This window comes from Delphinapterus leucas, chromosome 5, assembly GCF_059928025.1.
Source record: "Delphinapterus leucas isolate spDelLeu-1000000601 "Yukka" chromosome 5, BTC_Dleu_Yukka2, whole genome shotgun sequence".
Lineage (NCBI taxonomy): Eukaryota > Metazoa > Chordata > Mammalia > Artiodactyla > Monodontidae > Delphinapterus > Delphinapterus leucas.
In genome coordinates this window covers 10224654-10247031 of record NC_143133.1, presented here as the reverse complement: position 1 = coordinate 10247031, position 22378 = coordinate 10224654, and the positions used below count along the sequence as shown (strand labels likewise).

At 36.5% G+C, this 22378-nt stretch overlaps 1 protein-coding gene across 1 annotated transcript; it reads left to right on the top strand.

The window, feature by feature from the left end:
* The first annotated feature begins 380 nt into the window (after positions 1 to 380).
* PCDH10 (protocadherin 10) lies at positions 381 to 20174 on the top strand. Its single transcript, XM_089911503.1, has 5 exons — positions 381 to 3299; positions 4907 to 4965; positions 5525 to 5631; positions 13584 to 13889; positions 19448 to 20174. The coding sequence occupies exons 1-5, from the start codon at positions 684 to 686 to the stop codon at positions 19486 to 19488; spliced, it is 3129 nt and encodes a 1042-aa protein (XP_089767629.1). The 5' UTR covers positions 381 to 683; the 3' UTR covers positions 19489 to 20174.
* The last annotated feature ends 2204 nt before the right edge of the window (positions 20175 to 22378 follow it).

The following is a 22378-nucleotide window of genomic DNA, read 5'->3' as shown; positions in this document are numbered from 1 at the left end:
CAGAGAGGCAAACGACAGTGGAGATGAGGACAGAGAGTAAGACTATGAAAGCCAAAAACTACAAATAGAGCGAAAGAGGAAAAAAGGCCAAGAAGCACATCCATCCGGAGAAATGAAGAGAATGAAAGTTTTATGCTGCAGAACCGTTCTTTGCTTTTTCGGCACAAAATTCTCTCGCCGTTTTTAAGCTCTTCTGCATTTGCCAGCCGTTGACGTTAAGAGGCATGTTCAGCGGTGCCAACAGCATCTCCTCTTCCTCTTCCTCTTCCACCTCATTCTTCTCCTCCCATCAGCAAGAAGACAAACCGAGGACAGTCTTGAAATATCAAAATTTCCTCCTTGGGCTTTGCCAGCACCGCGTTGCGCCAAGACTGTCGGAATAAAGGACGCTGACTATTGTTATTATTTTATTAATTGGTCAGTGGGAAGATTACAGATGAGGAAAGGGGACGCCTGTCACCCTTCCTGCGCTAAGATTGAAAAATTAGGCTGAACTGGGGGAAACCCTAAAATGAGGCAAAAGTAATTAGATTTTTAAGGACAGAAAGCCACAAGACAGCCCCCCCACCCCACACACACACAGAGCGCACTTTTATTTGAGATTTTTTTTTTTTTTCGTGGTAGCTGGGGAGGCGATTGGGTGGCTGGCTGGCTGCGGGAAGCTGCTTCCTTTCCCTTTGGAGATGATTGTGCTATTATTCTTCGCCTTGCTCTGGATGGTGGAAGGAGTCTTTTCCCAGCTTCACTACACGGTCCAGGAGGAGCAGGAACATGGCACTTTCGTGGGGAATATCGCTGAAGATCTGGGCTTGGACATTACAAAACTTTCGGCTCGCGGGTTTCAAACGGCGCCCAACTCTCGGACCCCTTACTTGGACCTCAACCTGGAGACCGGGGTGCTGTACGTGAACGAGAAGATTGACCGCGAGCAAATCTGCAAGCAGAGCCCCTCCTGCGTCCTGCACCTGGAGGTCTTCCTGGAAAACCCCCTGGAGCTGTTCCGTGTGGAGATCGAGGTGTTGGACATCAATGACAACCCCCCCTCCTTCCCGGAGCCGGACCTGACCGTGGAGATCTCTGAGAGCGCCACGCCGGGCACCCGCTTCCCCTTGGAGAGCGCATTCGACCCAGACGTGGGCACCAATTCCTTACGCGACTACGAGATCACCCCCAACAGCTACTTCTCCCTGGACGTGCAGACCCAGGGGGATGGCAACCGATTCGCCGAGCTGGTGCTGGAGAAGCCGCTGGACCGAGAGCAGCAAGCGGTGCACCGCTACGTGCTGACCGCGGTGGACGGGGGAGGAGGGGCCGGAGGAGGCGGAGCGGGAGGGGGCCTGCTCCCCCAACAGCAGCGCACCGGCACGGCCCTACTCACCATCCGAGTGCTGGACTCCAACGACAATGTGCCCGCCTTCGACCAACCCGTCTACACTGTGTCCCTCCCAGAGAACTCGCCGCTGGGCACGCTCGTGATCCAGCTTAATGCCACGGACCCAGATGAGGGCCAGAATGGCGAGGTCGTGTATTCCTTCAGCAGCCACATTTCGCCCCGGGCGCGGGAGCTCTTCGGACTCTCTCCTCGCACTGGCCGACTGGAGGTGAGCGGCGAACTGGACTACGAAGAGAGCCCGGTGTACCAAGTGTACGTACAAGCTAAGGACCTGGGCCCCAACGCCGTGCCCGCGCACTGCAAGGTGATCGTGAGAGTGCTGGATGCTAACGACAACGCGCCGGAGATCAGCTTCAGCACCGTGAAGGAGGCGGTGAGCGAGGGCGCGGCGCCCGGCACGGTGGTGGCCTTGTTCAGCGTGACCGACCGCGACTCAGAGGAGAATGGGCAGGTGCAGTGCGAGCTGCTGGGGGATGTGCCGTTCCGCCTCAAGTCTTCCTTCAAAAACTACTATACCATCGTGACCGAGGCCCCTCTGGACCGAGAGGCGGGGGACTCCTACACCCTGACCGTGGTGGCTCGGGACCAGGGCGAGCCTGCGCTCTCCACCAGCAAGTCGATCCAGGTGCAGGTGTCCGATGTGAACGACAACGCACCGCGATTCAGCCAGCCGGTCTACGACGTGTATGTGACCGAAAACAATGTGCCGGGCGCCTACATCTACGCGGTGAGCGCCACAGACCGTGACGAGGGCGCCAACGCCCAGCTAGCCTACTCTATCCTCGAGTGCCAGATCCAGGGCATGAGCGTCTTCACTTACGTATCCATCAACTCCGAGAACGGCTACTTGTACGCCCTGCGCTCCTTCGACCACGAGCAGCTCAAGGACTTCAGCTTCCAGGTGGAAGCCCGGGACGCCGGCAGCCCCCAGGCGCTGGCTGGCAACGCCACTGTCAACATCCTCATCGTGGATCAGAACGACAACGCCCCTGCCATAGTGGCGCCCCTTCCGGGGCGCAACGGGACTCCGGCGCGCGAGGTGCTGCCCCGCTCGGCGGAGCCCGGTTACCTGCTGACCCGCGTAGCCGCGGTGGACGCGGACGACGGCGAGAACGCCCGGCTCACCTACAGCATTGTGCGGGGTAACGAAATGAACCTCTTCCGCATGGATTGGCGCACCGGGGAGCTCCGCACGGCGCGCCGGGTGCCGGCCAAGCGCGACCCCCAGCGGCCTTACGAGCTGGTGATCGAGGTGCGCGATCACGGGCAACCTCCCCTGTCCTCCACCGCCACCCTGGTGGTGCAGCTGGTGGATGGCTCTGTCGAGCCCCAGGGCGGGGGCGGGGGCGGGGGCGGGGGGTCAGGGGAGCACCAGCGCCCCAGCCGCTCCGGCGGCGGGGAGACCTCGCTGGACCTCACCCTCATCCTCATCATCGCGCTGGGCTCGGTGTCCTTCATCTTCCTGCTGGCCATGATCGTGCTTGCCGTGCGTTGCCAAAAAGAGAAGAAGCTCAACATCTACACGTGTCTGGCCAGCGACTGCTGCCTCTGCTGCTGCTGCTGCAGCGGTGGCGGCTCGACCTGCTGCGGCCGCCAAGCCCGGGCGCGCAAGAAGAAACTCAGCAAGTCGGACATCATGCTGGTGCAAAGCTCCAACGTAGCCAGTAACCCGGCCCAAGTGCCGGTGGAGGAGTCCGGTGGCTTTGGCTCCCATCACCACAACCAGAATTACTGCTACCAGGTCTGCCTGACCCCCGAGTCCGCCAAGACCGACCTGATGTTCCTTAAACCCTGCAGCCCTTCGCGGAGTACGGACACTGAGCACAACCCTTGCGGGGCCATCGTCACCGGCTACACAGACCAGCAGCCCGACATCATCTCCAACGGAAGCATTTTGTCCAACGAGGTAAGGCTGAAGCGCCAGGACCACCATCTCTCATCTCCTCCATCCGAAAGCCTCCTCTAGCCCGGCCCTTGTATCTCTGGTGCACTGTGTATTTATTTTTAGGATATTAGCTCACTTGTATCTTTGTGGAGGCAGGAATGGGGAGTCACCTCTCCCACACTTTCGTGTATAACTTAAACTTCGTGTTGTCCCTAATTTTCTGCGCTCCACCCCTCCACGTTTATTTTCATTCCCCTCCTTTGGTGCTTTGCCACCTTGGACCTTCCCTCTTCCCTCTGGCATCTTTCCTTTAAAATCCCAACCCCCCCCCCTCAGTCTTTTCCCTTCTTAGAAATCTGGGGGTAAAGGGGAAAGTGCGCTGTGGGGAGAGGGAAAGGCGGTGGAGGGACCTTCTGGCGCTGGCAAAGGTGTTTTTTTTTTCTCTTTGCATTTGTCCCAGGCGTTAATAAAGTTCATTGTTTTGCTTTGTTTATCGATGCTTTCAGTCGCGTGTAAAAGTAAGCTATAGATTGTTTAACTTTGCACAGTTGTCTAAACTTGAATGCATGTTTTAGTGAATGAGTTATCAGATCCTTGTCCTTTGAACTCGGGTTGCAAAAAAAGCCTTCAGTTCTGCTCTGGACAGCATTTACAGACGCTCTTGAAGCCGAACGCCCACACAGTGTGAATTTGAATGAAGTTGCTTTGGCACAAACCCCTGTAAGCATAAACTAACGGAAGGCTTAAACAATTGTTGTCTTGAGTATATCTTTTAGCTAATAATTACCTTCTTGCCACCGTTTTGGATAACTCACTGCTGTTGGCTTTCTTCATCCAAGAATTTGGCTTGTCAATTCCGATTTCTTTTTATAAGATGGAGAAGTAGCGAAGTTGAAAGGAGGGAGGGAGGTGGGGAGAACAGAGTTGATTTCTGTAAAAGAAAGTTTGGACCGGAAAAGGCGTGTGGGTGCTGGAGGCGGGGAGGAGAAGGCAGGGGGTGTTTGGAGGGGAAAAAGAATTGGGGCCAGGAGGGAAGGGAGGATTATGAACTCCTTTCTTGGCAGGTTATTTCATTTATTTTGAGTCTTAGATATTATTCATTGACTTTCATGAATATTTGTACAGCTCATTTGTATCTTAAGCACATTTTGAAAATAAACAACAAAATAATTCCATAAAATATCCAAACTTTTTCTTATTGAGCGTGCTGTTTTTCTTGTGTCAACCAGTATATGCACCTAAACACTGTTTTTAGGCCACTGAAACAGAAAGACTGCAGCATATATAACTAGGTTGACCCTATTGGAGACAATAGTTTATGAGCCCCAGCTATGAGGTCATTTGCATTCTCTCCTTAACACACACACACACACACACACACACACACTTAAAATTGGCCTTTTATCTGCATTTTTTTTTAACCTTTACTGAAAATCTAGATTGAAGTGTCTCTGCATATCTTCTTGCCTTTACCCAGCAATCACTAGTCTGAGGCTTTAGGACAGCTTAGAAATTCATAAAAATGTACACAATTACTTAAGCTAGAATTAGTTCCTAACTTCAAAAACAGACTTGTTAGTTAAACCCTTAGCATTCAAATGCTCTTGATTTATTTATTTTTTTTCTAGACTAAACACCAGCGAGCAGAGCTCAGCTATCTAGTTGACAGACCTCGCCGAGTTAACAGGTATGAACTCCTTTTTTTTTTCCTACCTTGGTGTATGGACAAATTACTACCTACTAAAAGTAGGAATTAGGTATATTATTCAATATCAAAATAGAAAATGATAAAGTATTTCCAATTAGGGCAGGACATAAATACTGATTACGTTAGGTTTCCTAGACAATAAACTTTAAAAATATTGGTGTGTTTCATTTACATACAACCACTAAGTATACTTGAATATTTTGTCAGTTTACACTCCTACACTGCTTCTAATAATCTTCCTAGCTGTTCCAGATATATACATATATATATCTTCTATGAAAATGATATAAACATATGCTTAGTTCCAATCACAGAATAATGGCTAAACTTTACATGCCTTAATGGCTCCAACTAACTGCTAATGTTTAATTTTAGAGAGTTAGGCTTAAGGTTATGAAAACTAGCTTTAAGCAGAAATAAAGCCACCTGAGAGCTCTAGGCATCTGCAGCACCATCAGTGACCATGTGGTGGCAGAAGAATGTTTTCTGTGTTTCTTCACCTTTTTTTATTCTAATATTCACATTTTTGTACTTCTAGTTCTGCATTCCAGGAAGCCGACATAGTAAGCTCTAAGGACAGTGGCCATGGAGACAGTGAACAGGGAGATAGTGATCACGATGCCACCAACCGCGGCCAGTCAGCTGGTAAGTGTGATCAAAGGGCAATGCTGACTTTTATAGTGTTTTTCAAAAATCAATCCTGAAAGGATGATGTTCTAGGTAATTTTTAGTGTTAGTAAATCTACAGAAGAATGGTGCCGTCCTATGTCGACAATTGTATACTCGAAGAGGATTGTAATATTTACTGTTCCTTCAGAGAATGAAAGCTAGAAATTCATTGTGGAATATGTTAGACTATGAAACGTTTCTTTTTTATGTAATGTTCTTTCCTGGAATTATACTGCATACAAAAGCCATAGATTTCTCGCGTGGTCCAGTCCTCAGTCTTCAGTCAATTACGATATTATTAGACTTGCTTACGGATGAGGTAACTGAAGATGAATGAAATTGGTTGACCTGAACAAGGTCACAAGAGGATGAGTGGATGATTGGGGACCAGAATCCAAATTTCTCCATTTCCAGAGCAATGCATTTTACATGTCAACGAATATTGAATGAGAGAAGGAATGGTGATTAAAATCATGAATAAGTTGAGAGCAGGATTTCCAATCCTGGGTTCTTAGGCTTCAGGACACTAGTTAACATTTGATAATGTGTATTTTCTGAAGCATCCTAGGTTCCCTCATATTTTCATTGGATCCATGTTCAAAAGTTGAACTCTAGGTATATTTGTATGCGGGCTTAATGGTATTCACTGATGGAGGTTGCAATGTGATACGTATTTTTTACTTTGTTTTACTTTATCTTACTTTACTTTTTCTATATAAATTTACCCTTTAAGTTTTATAGGATCCTGATAACTCTAACTACTAATAATTAAAGAAAACACTTAAAAGAAATAAAATATGTACCTTAAAATAATGAAAACAATTTCACAAGGTTTGGGTTTTCTTTCCATTTAATTTGCATTTCAACTATGAAGGGTGCTTGTTGATTTTTTTTTTTTTTGCTTTTTCTTTTTCAATTGAGTTTTGTGTTTATCTGACACATAAAGAAAGGCAAAGGCAAGCTAACTTTTATAACTTCTAAGACGCCCATCATTGGACTGTCTCAAGGTCCAACTTCATTCACTTGAGCTTTGAGCTTTATTTTGGTTAGTGATTAAGTGTAGGGTGATAGGGTTCTCATTTTCAAGGTACCATTGATCCTCGAGAGCACCCATTCCTTAACACGCTCCCTGGGCCTCTGAACGGTGCTGACGCAGTGTGCCAAAGGGCAGTATCAGCCCCACGGTCGCCTGGCAGCAGTGGTGGCTGCAAGCCTCTCACTTGGCTTATGTGTGCCGTGTCTGAGGCTGCCTTAGCCTTGGGAAACGCAGGCAGGAGGAGGGGAAAAAAAGGCTGCTCAAGGGTCTCTTTATATTGCTGCAAGTCATTAATATGCAGACCTAATGAGACTTGAGAACTGCCAAGAATCCCCGGAGGTCCCTGCCCCTTGCGGGCCTTCACGCTAAGTGAACAGAGCATCTATTTAGTGTCTGGGAACCTGACAACAAACCAGATCTTGCCAGAAGTTTATATTTGAGTACAAAGTTCCTTTCATTTTTGGCCTATATATGACATATGATTTATTGTTATCTTTTAAAAGGTATATGTTTAGAATTGCTCATTCCTATTCCTTTTTCAGAGTTTCTAATTTAATAGTCTGCCTTTTAAAACTTTTGAAACAAAATGCTTAAAATTAAAAAAAAAAAAAAGAGTATCCACTGCTGCATGGTTCCTTGGGTGCACTTTATTCCTTTCCCACTCCCCCCTACTTTGTTTTTTTAGTTTTTTGGTTTTTTTTCTGTAGCACTCCAATCTCAATGAACATTTCAATTAGTTTAGTCCCCTCAGACATAATGAGCCATAATAACCGAAAAAAGAGAAATGAATAAACACCTGCAAAAAGTGTTAAATTTGGAACATGGATGGGAATACATTCTTATCAGTGTGCCTTCCCACTAGCTCTTTCATTTCACAGGTGCTCAATGTTGCCATTTTGGTAATGTTTCTTTTAAATTATTTGAGATGTCAAAACATTAAAAGGAAATTTTAAATGCTAAATTGTGTAAGGAAAACATATTTAAAAGCAGGCAGTTTTTCTTATCAAAATGGCAAATTCTTTTTTCTATCTTTGAGTTCTTAAACATGTAAAAGTATTACAGAATTAACAATCTACTTCATTAGCAGTTATAGAGCTGCCACCACATACTGGGCACAATGATAGCTGTTTTCAAATTGTAATAACACACTCGTATTAAGAAGTAATTATACCTTCGTGTGCTGAATTTAAGTCAGATTTAATATGTCTAATTTTATTGTAAAAATGATTTTGAAGTGTTTACCTTGTAAAGTATAAAACCCTAAATGCAGAGAATTAAGATGTTAATGACTTTTTCCTGTCCATTCTTTGTTGTGTACTATAAACTTTACACCAAGTAGCTACAGTATTTCCAAAAAGTTAAGCCTATTTCAGGTAAATAAGTACATCTGCTTTATTACCTTCTAAAACCAAGTATTGATGGTCTTCCAATTTTGCAATATTTAGAGAATATTCTTCATAGCACATACATTTCCAGGTTTAGAATATGAAAAACTTTTGTGCTAATAAGCAGATCCCACTGAGCTAGGTTATAAAGGGGGAAAGTTAGACTATCAAGGAAAAACAGCACTGAAAAGAAATAGATTCTGAATTCTTTAGTTTGTACCTCATTTCATACTACATTATATACACTGTTTAGCTTAGTGCTTCACCTGTTTAAACTTCCTAAGTTTTTATTTATTCCCACTTTCTTTTTCTACATTAACATTAGCTTGTATTTATTTATTTGGATATTCCTTCTATTTATTCTTCTATGAATAGTTTTCCTTTTTGTTCTTTCTCCTCCCTCCCCCCCTTGCTTTTCTCCTTTCTAAGCCATTTGCAGTCACCAATCTTGTTCATAGAAGGGCTTTAAACACGGAGGCAGCTGCACAGAGAATCACATAAGCTTTTTCAGTTTTCCACTGCACCTGGCTCCATGTGTGAAATTCTTCGGCTTGACCACTGCTCTGTGGCACTTACTTTCTATAGCCTTGTCAAGGTGCTTTCCGTTTTTTTCAGTGCAGTATTGATGTATTGGTTAGATATGGCAGAAGTCCAAGGAGATGTGGTAAATGCTTACATAAACCATCACAAGGGGAGAAACTGATTAATCAAAGCTTAAATAGCAAAAAAAAAAAAAAGATAAAAAAACAATAAAATGAACTTAAAACCAATATATTTTCAATTTTATAATACCATTAGATTAAAAGATAGAATTTTTGTCTAATTTAAATACTGATACAACATTTTTAGTTGTATATTCTTAAACATTTTAATATTATTGGAGGTAGATCTAAGGCAATCTATTTAATTGTGAGAAATTTTTTTCCATTTATTAAATACTTACCATGTACATACTAGGATTAATTATGAATTTATTTTTAATAATTGTGCCTTCTTGAAATATGTATTGAAGAAGAAAACGCTAGTAAGTGATGATTCAGTTAATGTTACTTGTTATATTTACCTGAAAATTTTCAAATTTCTCTTCTTATAAATTTTTCTTTTAGTTATAAAGGGAACTTAGCTTCTCAATGTGTCAATTTCTTACCTAATTATCATGAGATTTATACATGACACATGGTCAAAACTTGGCTATAAATTTAAAAAATTAAGTGATTCGTATTATTGGTATTTTCATACTAGTAGATAAAAGTATATCATGAAATGCATTAAGCCACTGCACTACTACTACAATGTCAATAAGAGAATTCTTGGTTTGTCATAAAATACAAATTCCCCTTTCCTGACTCCAATAAGAATTTAGATAATGGCAATTAGTTTCTGGCTTTATAAATAAAGTGAATTCATACCATTGCCTGAATAAGCAAAAACTTTCTGTTAAGGTTTCTGGTGAAAATGTGAACTACAACTTGATAATGAGGAGACATTTACAATTGGAAAAAATATAAGACCAATGTTAAGAGAAAACAGAGAAAAATATAAACATTTTGAAAGATAAGTAAGGAGAAAATTTTGATGTGCATGTTTTGATTTTTTTCATAGGTGAATTATGTTGTTAAATCTCTGCTCTCAAATCAAATTTTCCTAAAAATTATAGCAATTTTTATGGTTAGAGTTAATATCTGTAATTTCTCCAGTGTTAAATAATTAAAGGAAGACTTGAAATTTCCTCCAAAACTTGAGTGTTGATTTTTTAAATTATTTATCATATTTGGGAAAAAAAAAACCCACATATTTTCTGAAGGCTTGGTATGTGAGAGAGAAATGAGCATGTAATTTTATAGTATTACATTCATCAGAAAACAGCACCAATTGAATACAGATACCTTTTTGGAATCAGTTTGTTCTCAGTGGTAATATCACTGCCTCTGACTGTAAGGGATCAAGTTACTTGCTAGTTAAAAAAGATGTATTTTAAAATTTGTCTGAATATATCTTTGCATAACAGGCAGTCTATCACTTCAGCTGTCATGCCTTGCAGAACAGACATTTCTGAGAAGTGGAAAAAAATAAATAAATAGGATAAGAAATTGTAAATAAAATATGTATGTTGAAATGCTTCTTAGGAATTACCAAAACTCAGGCTTGGCCTGTATTTGTCTGCTATACAAATCCCACAGGTTCTAAAGTAAGGGCATTTGAACAAGAAGAAAAAAAAAAAAGAAGTTAAAGTTATTTTCTCTTGGGACTTCAGTTTGAGCTGTTAAAATATTCCGAAAGCAATGTGAAAGGTATGCATTTTTAAATGTCCCATGTACTGAAATAACTGACATTCCTGTCCTTTGAGCAGTCATTTACCACCACAAAACTTAAATATGCCTCTGCTTATCTGGTCATTAAAATAATATATTTAGGGCTTCCCTGGTGGCACAGTGGTTGAGAGTCCGCCTGCCGATGCAGGGGACACGGGTTCGTGCCCTGGTCCAGGAGGATCCCACATGCCACTGAGCGGCTGGGCCCGTGAGCCGCTAAGCCTGTGTGTCCGGAGCCTGTGCTCCTCAATGGGAGAGGCCACAACAGTGAGAGGCACGCATACCGCAAAAAATATATATATATATTTATTTATTTATTTAATGGGATTAGTGATATATGAAAAAAGATAAAATAATTTTAAAATAATTTTAGTCAATGGCTCCCTAAGGTGAGGACCAGTAAATGGGCAAGATGTATTTTGTTCTCAAACTATATATCTAAGACAAATGAAAAAAACATTTTCAGTGAATGTTTCTAAAACTTATTTGAAATTTATTGATGTACTATTTATACGATTTAAAAAAATTGTTTCTGTGTCTGATATTTTCCTCATGAGAAATTAGTATACTTGTTTTATCAGTAAAACTGGTGAAACATCTACATGCAGAATGTGTGCCATATTCCCTTTCCTTGTAGTTATATAAAGCTGTGTTATCACTATGGGGATCCCACTTTAAAAGGAGTAGCTCATAAATTTATTAAGAACATTATTTACAAGTGTTCCCCTTTCAGGCAAGTAACAGTGTTCTTCCAACAGAAAACTTTATCATATTCCTCACTTTTCTTGTTATGCACATGATATGTTTTGTTTTACAGGTTCTCAATTCATGAGAACTTTACTTCATCATCTAAGGGAATTTTAACTAGCCTCTAATATGTCAAAGAGGCAGAAAAACATATACTTCGAGAGAAGAAAATGGGCACAACTGAATATAAACTACCCATAAAAACAAATTCTACTAAAAGTACCCTCTAACATAGGCAAACATCTTAATGATAATGTTGAGAGACTAGATTATTAAAATTTTTCTCTGTGATTATCATTTTCAAAATTATAAGAATACTTGGGTACAGTGTTCAAACAGATGTGAAAGATTGTTAATGGTCTCCTGAGGTATATTTGAAAGGGTTTGATCAGTTATGTGATGAAAAACTGTATTAATATCAAATTTTGCATTAGTACCCATCTTTATCAGGATCCAATAAAACAATTCTGTCTTAAAATTTGAATTTTTTCATCAACTTCAAATTTAATGACATGAATTTATTTTTAAAATATATAATTGCTCATAATTTACTATTAATGGTAGTTCCACCTATCAAAAAGGCCTTTTATTCCTTATCACACTATAAATAGGGAGCATTTAGAGTACAGTGCCTCAAAAAGAGATGTCTCTGGTTCTCTAACTTCTACCTAGCTCGTATGTCAGTGTGCATCAGGGATATTCTCCTTCCCTTCCTCTTTTTTTTTTTTTAATACCTATCTCCTTACAGGCATAGGATAACTGAACTTCCCTGGTGTCTACAGAAAAATTGACATGTTTTACATGCTGTTCTTAGTCTGATTCCTTATCTTGGCTTCAGCTCATGTTTATGTTCCTCAACAGTTCACTGATCAGTAGTTTACTTCCAGGCTTATGCATCAATTATCAATGGAATGTTAGAATTGAAGTCAGACTTAGCATTATACATAGTTTAATTTAAAATTAAAAAGTCATTATAAAGTGAGATTAATATATGATAAGAAGCTTGGTGTTATTTCTTAAAACATAATATATGTAATTAGCTGTTCTTAACTCCAAAATACTTGAGGATAATCTGGAGGGTTAATAATTGTGAAAAATTGATTTCTTTATATTATATAGAGAGATGTTAAAATATATACACAAAAAAGTAAATTAGTACTAGTAGAATACCATTAGGAATTTGCAAACTAAAACTTGTTCAAGAGCTCAAATCACTCATAACATTTAAAGAAAAAAAATCAAGTGTGTTCATGACATAAATATTACTCTGTTGGTCAAAAAAATAATCCCTAGTTTTTCCACACCAGGCATTTCATGCATTTGAGAGTTTCTGACGTACGGACTAATCACACTTTGGTTATTTCAAATTGATCCTGTTTTTAAACATATTTAATAAATGCGTTGCTCTGTTTAGAAACACGTTAAAATGTGATTTTGTTTATGTACTTATTTTTTCACCTACTGCTAGTTATCAAAATGAATAACAAATGGTATTCTATAGTGCCCCCAAATTGTTATGTTTTCTTAAGAAAGTGAGTGAGCTTTCTTGAGTCATAAATAACGTGTTTAATATTCTTGTCAATCTATGGGAGACAATGAAACTTGAAGATGTCATTTGAAATCTTGGTATTCTATCTAGGATTAGTAAGCAAACAGCTCTGTGTTGTCTAGGACAAGTGTTTTCCAATATAGAACAAGTAATAAAGTATTTGTCAATAGCGTTTGTAGCTGACTCACATTGCACTTGTTACCTTGGTTTCACTAATTACAGTCATTTGTTCTGGACTTGTCTAAGGTGGTAAATGATAAGTGGTTTGTAGTAATATGGACTACGAGAGTGTCACTGAAAAATAACTTTTAGGAAGTCATTTTCTAGGAACCTAAGAAAGCATGCTCTTGGCCGCTCACGAAATCTTATTTTATTCTTGTTATTTACTGATGTATCAGTATGTATGCCATGTTTCTGTTGAATTTCACTTTTTATTTCATGTCCAGATTTTATAATCTAAATGTCATCACTAGTACTTCCCATATTTCTTCCCTTTTTGTCTCTAAGAAAAAAAATATCAGATGACTTAACATCATTAGAGATTATGGATAACGAAGGTTTTCCACTTCGGTTTTTTCTCTGTTATGAACTTCACGAGAGATTTTTTAAAATATTCATTCTCACTATTTTCTAGTTATTTAAATAATTTAGAGCCAACATTTCCCCCCCGATATCCTGAGTAGTTTAGAAACATCTATCTCATAGGCCTCTTTGCCAAGAGTCTTACCCTTTATAAAATAATGTAAAGCGATTTTTGGCTCCTGTCAGGTTAAAACAAGAAAAATTTGTCAAGATACCTTCACCCATTGCTCTTTATGCTGCCTGTAACTTTTCACTTCTAAGTAGCTGGTCATGTTGGTGAAGGCTCCCTCCATAGCTTCTGTGTTTTCTGCTCGCAGGTATGGATCTCTTCTCCAACTGCACCGAGGAATGTAAAGCCCTGGGCCACTCAGATCGGTGCTGGATGCCTTCATTTGTCCCTTCTGATGGGCGCCAGGCTGCTGATTATCGTAGCAATCTGCATGTTCCTGGCATGGACTCTGTTCCAGACACTGAGGTGTTTGAAACTCCAGAAGCCCAGCCTGGGGCGGAGAGGTCCTTCTCCACCTTCGGCAAAGAGAAGGCCCTTCACAGCACCCTGGAGAGGAAAGAGCTGGATGGACTGCTGTCTAATACACGAGCGCCTTACAAACCACCATATTTGAGTAAGTATTCCGTAAAAGGCTGTAGCAAAGTATTCCCTTTCAGGAAATAAAGTTCAACATGCCATTCTTCTTAGTAAAAATAGAGTTCAGGTTGTTTTCAGAAACAAGGATAAAAGTGACTCTTGGATGCAGACAGCACTTTACAATCGAAAAATGGATATACTTAACAAGACAAATTCCTGGGTTAGGACATGGTGGTTGGCTACAATCAAAGATAATTTTTGATGTTGTTGAAAACATTTTTCAAATGATCTTCCTATTTCCTTTGAATACTGCTCACCTGCTGACTTGATTTCCATGTGTTTTGAAGGGCTTAAGGTGGAAAAACATCTCTTCACAGTTAAATCACCGAGAGATCTCGTTTTCTTATTGCTTACCAGCATTATCACTTAATCATCCTTTTCCCACAATGACATTAAACACAGGCTAAATTCAGAAATCATTGCAGCCATCAGTTTGATCATTCTACGTGATTTAGTAATATGTTGGCATGGATACACGTTGCTTATCCGAATCAGAGGAACTACACGATGAAAGCATATCAACACAGCAATATTATTCATTTATTTAAAATAGTAGCTTCTTCTAACATTGAGACATTGATAATTGTAGTCAGCTCTTTCGATATTGGGACCATAGTCTCGAAGTGGATAACTTTATACAACCACTCTGAAAAACAACAATGCTTTGAGATTCTTTAGCATATATTTATTAAAGTAGCCTAAAATCAAATTTTAATAAATAAGGACTGTGATTCAGTCTTGCCCCTCAAACTAAATTGTGGATTTAAAATTTTATTCATTCTTTCTGGACTTAAAGTTTTACTTATTATCAAAAACCAAGCTTTTCCAAATTTTATAAAACATATTCTCAGTAGTGTTTCACTTAAAGTAATAATATACATTATAGAAGTACATTATCAATAATTTCAAGGTAAAAATTCAAAGGGCATATGATTCAGAGTATTTCAAATTTGTATTTCTAAATAGATACAAATATTTCCTGTTAGCATATATTAACTGGTAAATCTACATCAAATATAGTGAAAAATCAGTTCAACCTCTAACTCTTAGTGAGTACCAACCTTGAGGAAATTTCACTTACATTATAGAACTGAAATTTTGAACATCTACAAATGTCTTTTCTCTACTGACTAGTTTTCTTTTTAATTTTAAGAATCATGGTAACAATTTTTGTTGATAAAAATATTAATGCTACATATATTTTAATGCAAATTTCTCTACTTTTTAATAATCTAGTATTTCGTTTAGATCCCTGATTTCAGGGATTATAAAATATGTTATCAGATATACGTGCTGCTAGAAATCAAAGAATGCATCTATTATTTTACCAAGAAAATTAAGATTTGTTTGCATATTATTCCCGATGTGTATTATAATTAATTAATTTTGAATAACAATTTCCGTCTTCTGTTTTAGCCAGCTCAGCTCATACTGCTCAAAATTTAGGGTTTGGGATGAAGTGTGGACGAGATGAAAAAGAAGCAGAAAAATAGCATTTTGTTGTTTTTATTTATACTCTCCTCAGTTCTTCATATAACTTTAATCATGTCTGAATTTTTTTTTAACTTCTAGTGTTTAATGTCATCTTAGTCTCACACAGTTATCTTTAAAATTACTTCCTAGCTCTGATTTAATAGGCATAGTCAATTTTGTGGTTAATCTAACTGTATAAGCTAAACCAAAACCCTCCATTCCTGACAATTTTGCCCCCCAAATTCACATGGTGGTAGTTGTTAGTACGTGTATCATTTATCATCAGGAATGGAAATATTCTCATCTTCTAAATTGAAAAGCACGTCCCTTATGTAATTAAAGAAGCTAAAAATTAGCACTAATTACCTTTATTTAAAATCAGAATGTTTAAATAATTATTGAGGAAGCAGTTTTTCTTTTGCTAAACATGCATTTTGTTTTTTAATGAACATAATGAACATTTTGATGTTAAGAAAAGTAACTGTATATTTAGTTATTTTTGTAAAGCCCTAAAAAAAGCCTAATCAGGCTACCACTGTCATTTATAAAATGATGACAGGGAAATGGTGATACGCTTAATAATACAAATGAGATCATTGTCTACACCCAAGAACTTTCTATTTCTACACCTCTGATTGCTAAAGTTAAACTTAAAAATTGTAAGAAAACAACTTTTACATAAAAGTGCATGTATGCACATTAAAAACAATGTACTTTGTGTTTCTAAAAAAATACCTATATACAATTATATTTCTTCTTTTTTTAATGTATAAGAAAAGATCCATGAAGACTATACATAATGCATTTAATGAAATGGAACTTATTTTTTTAATCAGGAGAAATTTTCAGCATATCTCTTAAACCTTGTCTCATTAGTCATGAGCTCTTTACAAGCATGCCTCCTCTTATTTTTGTCATAATGTTGTATATTGCTAACACTCTGATAAGGACCAAAGGGATACACTGAAAGATGGAGGAAATAAATTTAAACATGGTCATATAGTCAAAATATAGTGTTTAGATTTATCTTAAAATGTTAATAAATTTTAGCTTAGCTTTAATTTTTATTAAAGTAATAAAAAATATGAAAATACTTTGTCTTAATAAAAATCAAGAATTGTTTTCAACACTTATTAAAATGAAATAAAAATATTCTCTGGAGTTTAAAACTAGTTATATTTTTCATACAGGATTCAAGAATTTCTTTAAAATTACTGACATGTTATTTAAAATTACTGAGTCTTTCAACTGACACAGTAAGTTATACATAAAACATCTAGATAGTCTGAAAAAATAAAGATCATAAAAATAATTCAAGTTCAAGAATATAACTGGTAAAAGTTATAGCATTAATGTAATTTAGAAAAGCCCAAAAGTTAAAACAACATGTTTAATATTATTTTTGTAATCATTCTTGCTTATGATTTTGGTTTCACATTTTGAACATTATCTCTTCAGATTTTTTTTGTCTGGAAACAAGCATATCTTTCAGTTTAAATCCGCCTAAACAATACAGTACTAAAGGTATGAGGATTTGTTATTTGGAAACCTGTTGATTTCTTGTCAAAAACTTAGTCATTCCCTAAGAATTGAAAACAATCATAAGATAAATGGCCAATGAAATTTCATCTAAAATGTATGTGTGAAATCTTTCTTTCATTTGTTTAAAGGGTCATACAATAATAAATTATATTGAATAAAGTGAAAAAAACCTACATGATTTTTAAATCCTAAATCCATGAAATTTTCTACAATCATAGGACTGTAGGAAACCATTTATTGAAAAGTGTTACAATTGATTCTGCTTTCATAGCATACAACATTTAGACTAGTCCAGGTGTGTCAAAAAAGCAGCTGTCTCCTGACCTAACTTTGTTTTTGCCTACTTTTGAGCCCTTTTGAAATTTCAACCCAACTCATACATATCATAACATAAGAAAAGATGTCAGAACTTTGAAACATTGCATTTAAAATGCTGCTGACACTTTGACTTCTTTTCAGTAACCCTCATTTTAGGAACATTCTTTTTGGCATCTATATTATTTCTACCTAACACTTCAAGTTTTTACTTTTTTGAAGTTGTAGAGTGTGTTTTGTTGAGTCACACGTCTTCCAATTCCTTCATTATCTTAGTCGGCCCTCTAAGTTTTCATAATTTGTTGAAGTCAAACGAATTGTGAAATATATATAGGAGCATATACAGTATTCAAAATAAAATGACTTTTCTTACTGGTACAGATTACCCTCATATTTATGTACCCCTGTGTAGTGTTTTCTCTGGAATTTGTATATTCCTCTAATGTCATAAGCATAGCATCACTTTATCAAATATTAAATTCCACAGAAAGTATTTTTATAGGTGGCCTTTTGACATTTTTGTCTGTTAGGTCCATATGTTACTAAATGAATGGACATCTTTTTCAGTAATTTTTCCTTTTTTAATAGATATGTTTGTTTCTGTTCACTTTTTCTCCAAGTTGTGCTACTTTTTTTTTTTTTAATAATATCCTATTTCTGAGATTTTTGTTCTCTCACTTGTCTTTATAAGAATACCTCTAGATTTGTGAGTCTAACTAATTTTCTTACTTTTTTAGTTTATCTCTTTGTGACAAATCTCTGGTTTTTGAATCACACCAGTATTTCTATTTTTCCATTAAATTCTTTTATTCTGTAATTATGAATTAATCTCTCGTAACCCAAATAGTTTACTCACATCAACTCTGTGAGCAAGAAACAAATGACAACTCAGGATCAGAAAAAACCTGACCCCAGTTCATATTCTCCATATATCTACTGTTAGAATTAAATGTTCACTGAATTTTACAATATTTCACTTCTTTGAAAAATGGTAATCTATTCACAATTTATGGGATTACTCCAGTTAAATGGTGTAGCAGCTGACTGGAACCTTTGTATACTCTAGATAAATGAGATATCATAAGACTATCTTGTTTCTTCTCCTTTAGTTGTTGAGCAATAGTCTGCCTCAACTAATAGGATTTAAATGAAAGCTATAAAAATCTTTCTGAGGTGCAGATATGAAACAGAACTGTTCATTTTACATCTATACATCTGGCAATTTCTGTAGGCAGTTTGTGTTTTACTTATTCAGACAGCAGTGCTTCTCTGTGACTTATCACATATCATTTAAAATGTGTGCCTTTGGGTGCATTGAAACTAGTTAATATCCAATACTCCCTTGGCATATTTAGACTCATTACCCAGCCATGCATATTATAAATGCAAAATAATTATGTGATAGAAAATGAATTAATGGACGAATGAGTGTTTTTAAAGCACCCAAACTTTCTTTAATACTGTCATCATACTTTACTTTACACACACATCTACACACAGCTTTTGATACCTCTAGGCAAACTCTCTTCTTTTCTTCCAATTAAAAAAACATGTTTTAAATTAGTTGTATTTCTCTCTAGATAGTACCTACAAGGTTTTATGAGGGAAGATAGATATTGAACTCATTCAAAATATTGAAATACACCTAACCAAGATGTTTTGTGAAATATGATGGTGTTTTTCAGTACTTTAAGATTTTAAACTTCTTTTGATTTATTCAAGGGTCTTACTTCGTATTCTAAGGGTGAATTAAATTTTTTTTTAATTTCTTAACCCTCTTAGAATATTAATTGCCCCCATTTCTTACCAGGTCTGTAAAACAATCTTTTACATGTTTTATTTACTAATAAAGCTTTCATACTTTAGCTCTCATCCTTCACATTTTTATAAAGCTAATGTATATACATATATACATTTTCTTCATTATGGTCACTTATATTTCTTATTTAGTTCCCAGGTAGGAGTTATTTATTTACATGTTATTAATTACATTTTTGAGTTCATGGATACATGGTTAAATAAAACATTTAAGGTCATATAGAGAAGACAATTGGTTAAAGTAATTTATATCTTTTTCAGTGTTTTACACTGCTTAGTAAATGATTCTTCATCTACATAAAGCAGTTTATTTTGTGCACACTTTGCATTTTATTGAATCAACATTTAGCACATTAGTATATTTATATACCTCATTTTATATTACAGACCATTTTCATTCTCTTTCTTATTTTGTACATTGGAAGTAAATCCATATAAGCATTTGTGCATCACGTGAGCCTAACAAAGGAAGATTATCAATTAAAATATAAATAGAATTGTTCAGTGAAAAGGAATATCTACTTGGGAATTTTTCCTGCCTCCTCATACTGAAGATTTTGGGTCAAAATTTAAATGCATCAAATTATAAAGATATTGTAAATAAGTCTCGAATATACAAATTCAATTGCTTATAAATATTATTAAACATTGTTCAATACTCAACGTGCCAGACTTTTTTTGAGTGAGTCTGCGTCCTCTGAAATCTTTTTAATAGGAATTAGTATCATTTAGACAATATAGCTTGGAAGTTGTTTTGGACTATAAGGTTCATTGTTCAAGATTAAATAATACTACTGAATCAGGACTAAACTCAGCATAATGTGAGTCCATTTAATGCTTCCTAAATTATAATAAAAATCTTGGAAGTTTTATATCTAGGTCTAATAAGACTCCCTAATTACTGTGTTAGTGATTTCTAATTAACTACATCAGTTTAGGTGGGGACAGTGTAGAAGATTTGAAAGATTGAACCCCAAAATATAATTACATACAAAAGGACATGGATAAAAACAAATTGTAAGCTGGAAAATCTACAGATAAAAATCAGGATTTTATTTTTGATTTTTTAATTGATATAGTATATGACATTATATTTATACATTATGTCTAGGCACTTAACCATATTCTTTTTCCTAGAGATACATTTCTTTTAACTGTAGGGATTGAAAAGATTATATGTGAAATTTATTTCAATAAAATTTTTATAACCTGTCCTCTTAAGTGTTGTCTAAATTATCAAAGATAGTTTTTAAATCATTGAGTTCAACAAGTGATTATAAATATATTTTCTGCATTCTATTTTAATGATTCTGTTGTATGGATAGAGTTGTGCATATTTGCAACCCATAGAGAAGCATTATGTTTTTAATTTAGTTTAATTTTTAATTATATCTATCAATTACCAGAGAAAGAACAGACAGAGATTATGCTTAACATAAGAGTAAATTTATTTAACTAACGGCTATTTCATTATCGGAAGCTGTTAACATGATAATATGGTGCTTTTTGAGAAACAGATAAGTGATACAATCAATTTTGGTTGTTCCTTTATTTTTGGGGGTCCTGGTTGTACTTTTTGAGGATGAGTTCATATTGCATAATATAACAAAATTAACCATGACACTGTAGAGGAAATAGATTTCTGTATTATGAGGAAGACATTACTTTTACTGCTTGTAAAAATGTTGTAATCAGTAGGGCTTTTTTTTCTCTTTTAATGTTGATGTTAGCTGGAATCCTACACAAGATTCTAATATTACTTGTGTTGGATATTTAATTGTATATTTTACACAAACTGGAAAATTGACATTAGTTTGTCAGCAAGTGTTCCAAGGTTCATATTTATGCCAATAACTATGTTTCAGCTGAAAATTGGATAATTACTACCTTATTCCATAAAAAGCATATCTGTAAATGTTTTTGTCAAAATAAGTGTTTGGAAAAATAAAAAAGTCCTAAGCCGAGAAGTAATACATAAATAAAATCAATATCAAACATATATTTCCTGGGTTAAATTTTGAATCACCCTGGATAAAGAAATAGCCAGGGCAGAAAGCTTCTCTCATACTTAACTAAACATCACTGGGCATTGTGATGGGCAACATATTGGTAAAAGTTCTGAGTCAAAAATGGCAACAGTAGATAAAGTAAATTGTCTTGATGATGTACACCTGATGGTGAGTTTAAAATAAAATACTTCACATGTAGGTTTAATCAAAATGGTGGTAGGAGTAATAGGTCCATAGATAGGAGAGTTAAAATTATAGTTTGGCAGTTGCTATCATTTTATTCTTAAAAAAATATGTAGAAAACCTTGAAACTGACCTGTAAAATTAGTATAAAATTATTGTACCTTTTTCTTTCACTATTAATAAATCTGATGCCAGAACCAATCCCCTTGCTCGTCACTAGTAGTGTGGTTTTAAGGTTTACTTGCCATAGAATTATTCATCAGATGATTGGAGGTCAGGAAATCTAGATCTGTTATGGTGAATATATATTGATTCTTGAATTACCTCAATCTTTTTGGTAAGAACGATGGTAATAGGGAATGATATTATGTACAGCACATACATTCTACTAAGTTATATTTTTAAACATTTTTTAAATGATGGATAATTTCAAGCTTATTCAAAAAAGAGAATAGTTTACTAAACTCTCCACTTAAACAATTATCAATTCTTGACAAATTTGTTTCATCCAAAACCTAATACACTTCCTCTTCTTTCATATTTTTAAAGCAAACCCAGAAACCCTACTGTTTAATTCATTAATATTTCAGCATATTTATTAAAGATAAAGTTGAACATAACCACAGGAATAATATTCCTCCTAAAAAAATTTTCTTGCTATCATTGATTGGTTGTTGTTCAAATTTCCATAATTTTCTCATAACTATTATTTACATTTACAATTAATTTGATTCATGATTAAAATAAGGTTTGTTGATAGCAACGCATTTTTACTTTTTAATTTAAAACTTTTGATTAATGTACAGTATGCATATAGACAAGTACAAAAATCACAAACGTATAACTCAAGAAATTTTCACAAAAGGAGCACACCTGTGTAATCAGTGACCACATTAACTGGGTACTGTGTCCAGTAGCCAAAACATTACTAGTATCTCAAAAAGTCCACCATTCTGTCCCCTTTCAGTTACTACCACCCAAAGTGTTACCACTGTCCTGGGCTCTAACCAAAGATTAATTTTTCTGGTTTTAAAAATTTATATAGTTTGAATAAATGAACTAGTGCAATATATTTGAGTTTAACTAAAATGTAATAGCTGGTTAGTCTCTCTGATAATATAGGGAA

Bases quoted from the DNA above. Each gene is read 5' to 3' on its own strand.
- PCDH10 (XM_089911503.1), top strand. From the start codon at position 684: ATGATTGTGCTATTATTCTTCGCCTTGCTCTGGATGGTGGAAGGAGTC. The intron at 5,632-13,583 runs GTAAGTGTGATC...TTCTGCTCGCAG, and splicing joins CAACCGCGGCCAGTCAGCTG to GTATGGATCTCTTCTCCAAC. The intron at 13,890-19,447 runs GTAAGTATTCCG...TTTATATTACAG, and splicing joins TTACAAACCACCATATTTGA to ACCATTTTCATTCTCTTTCT.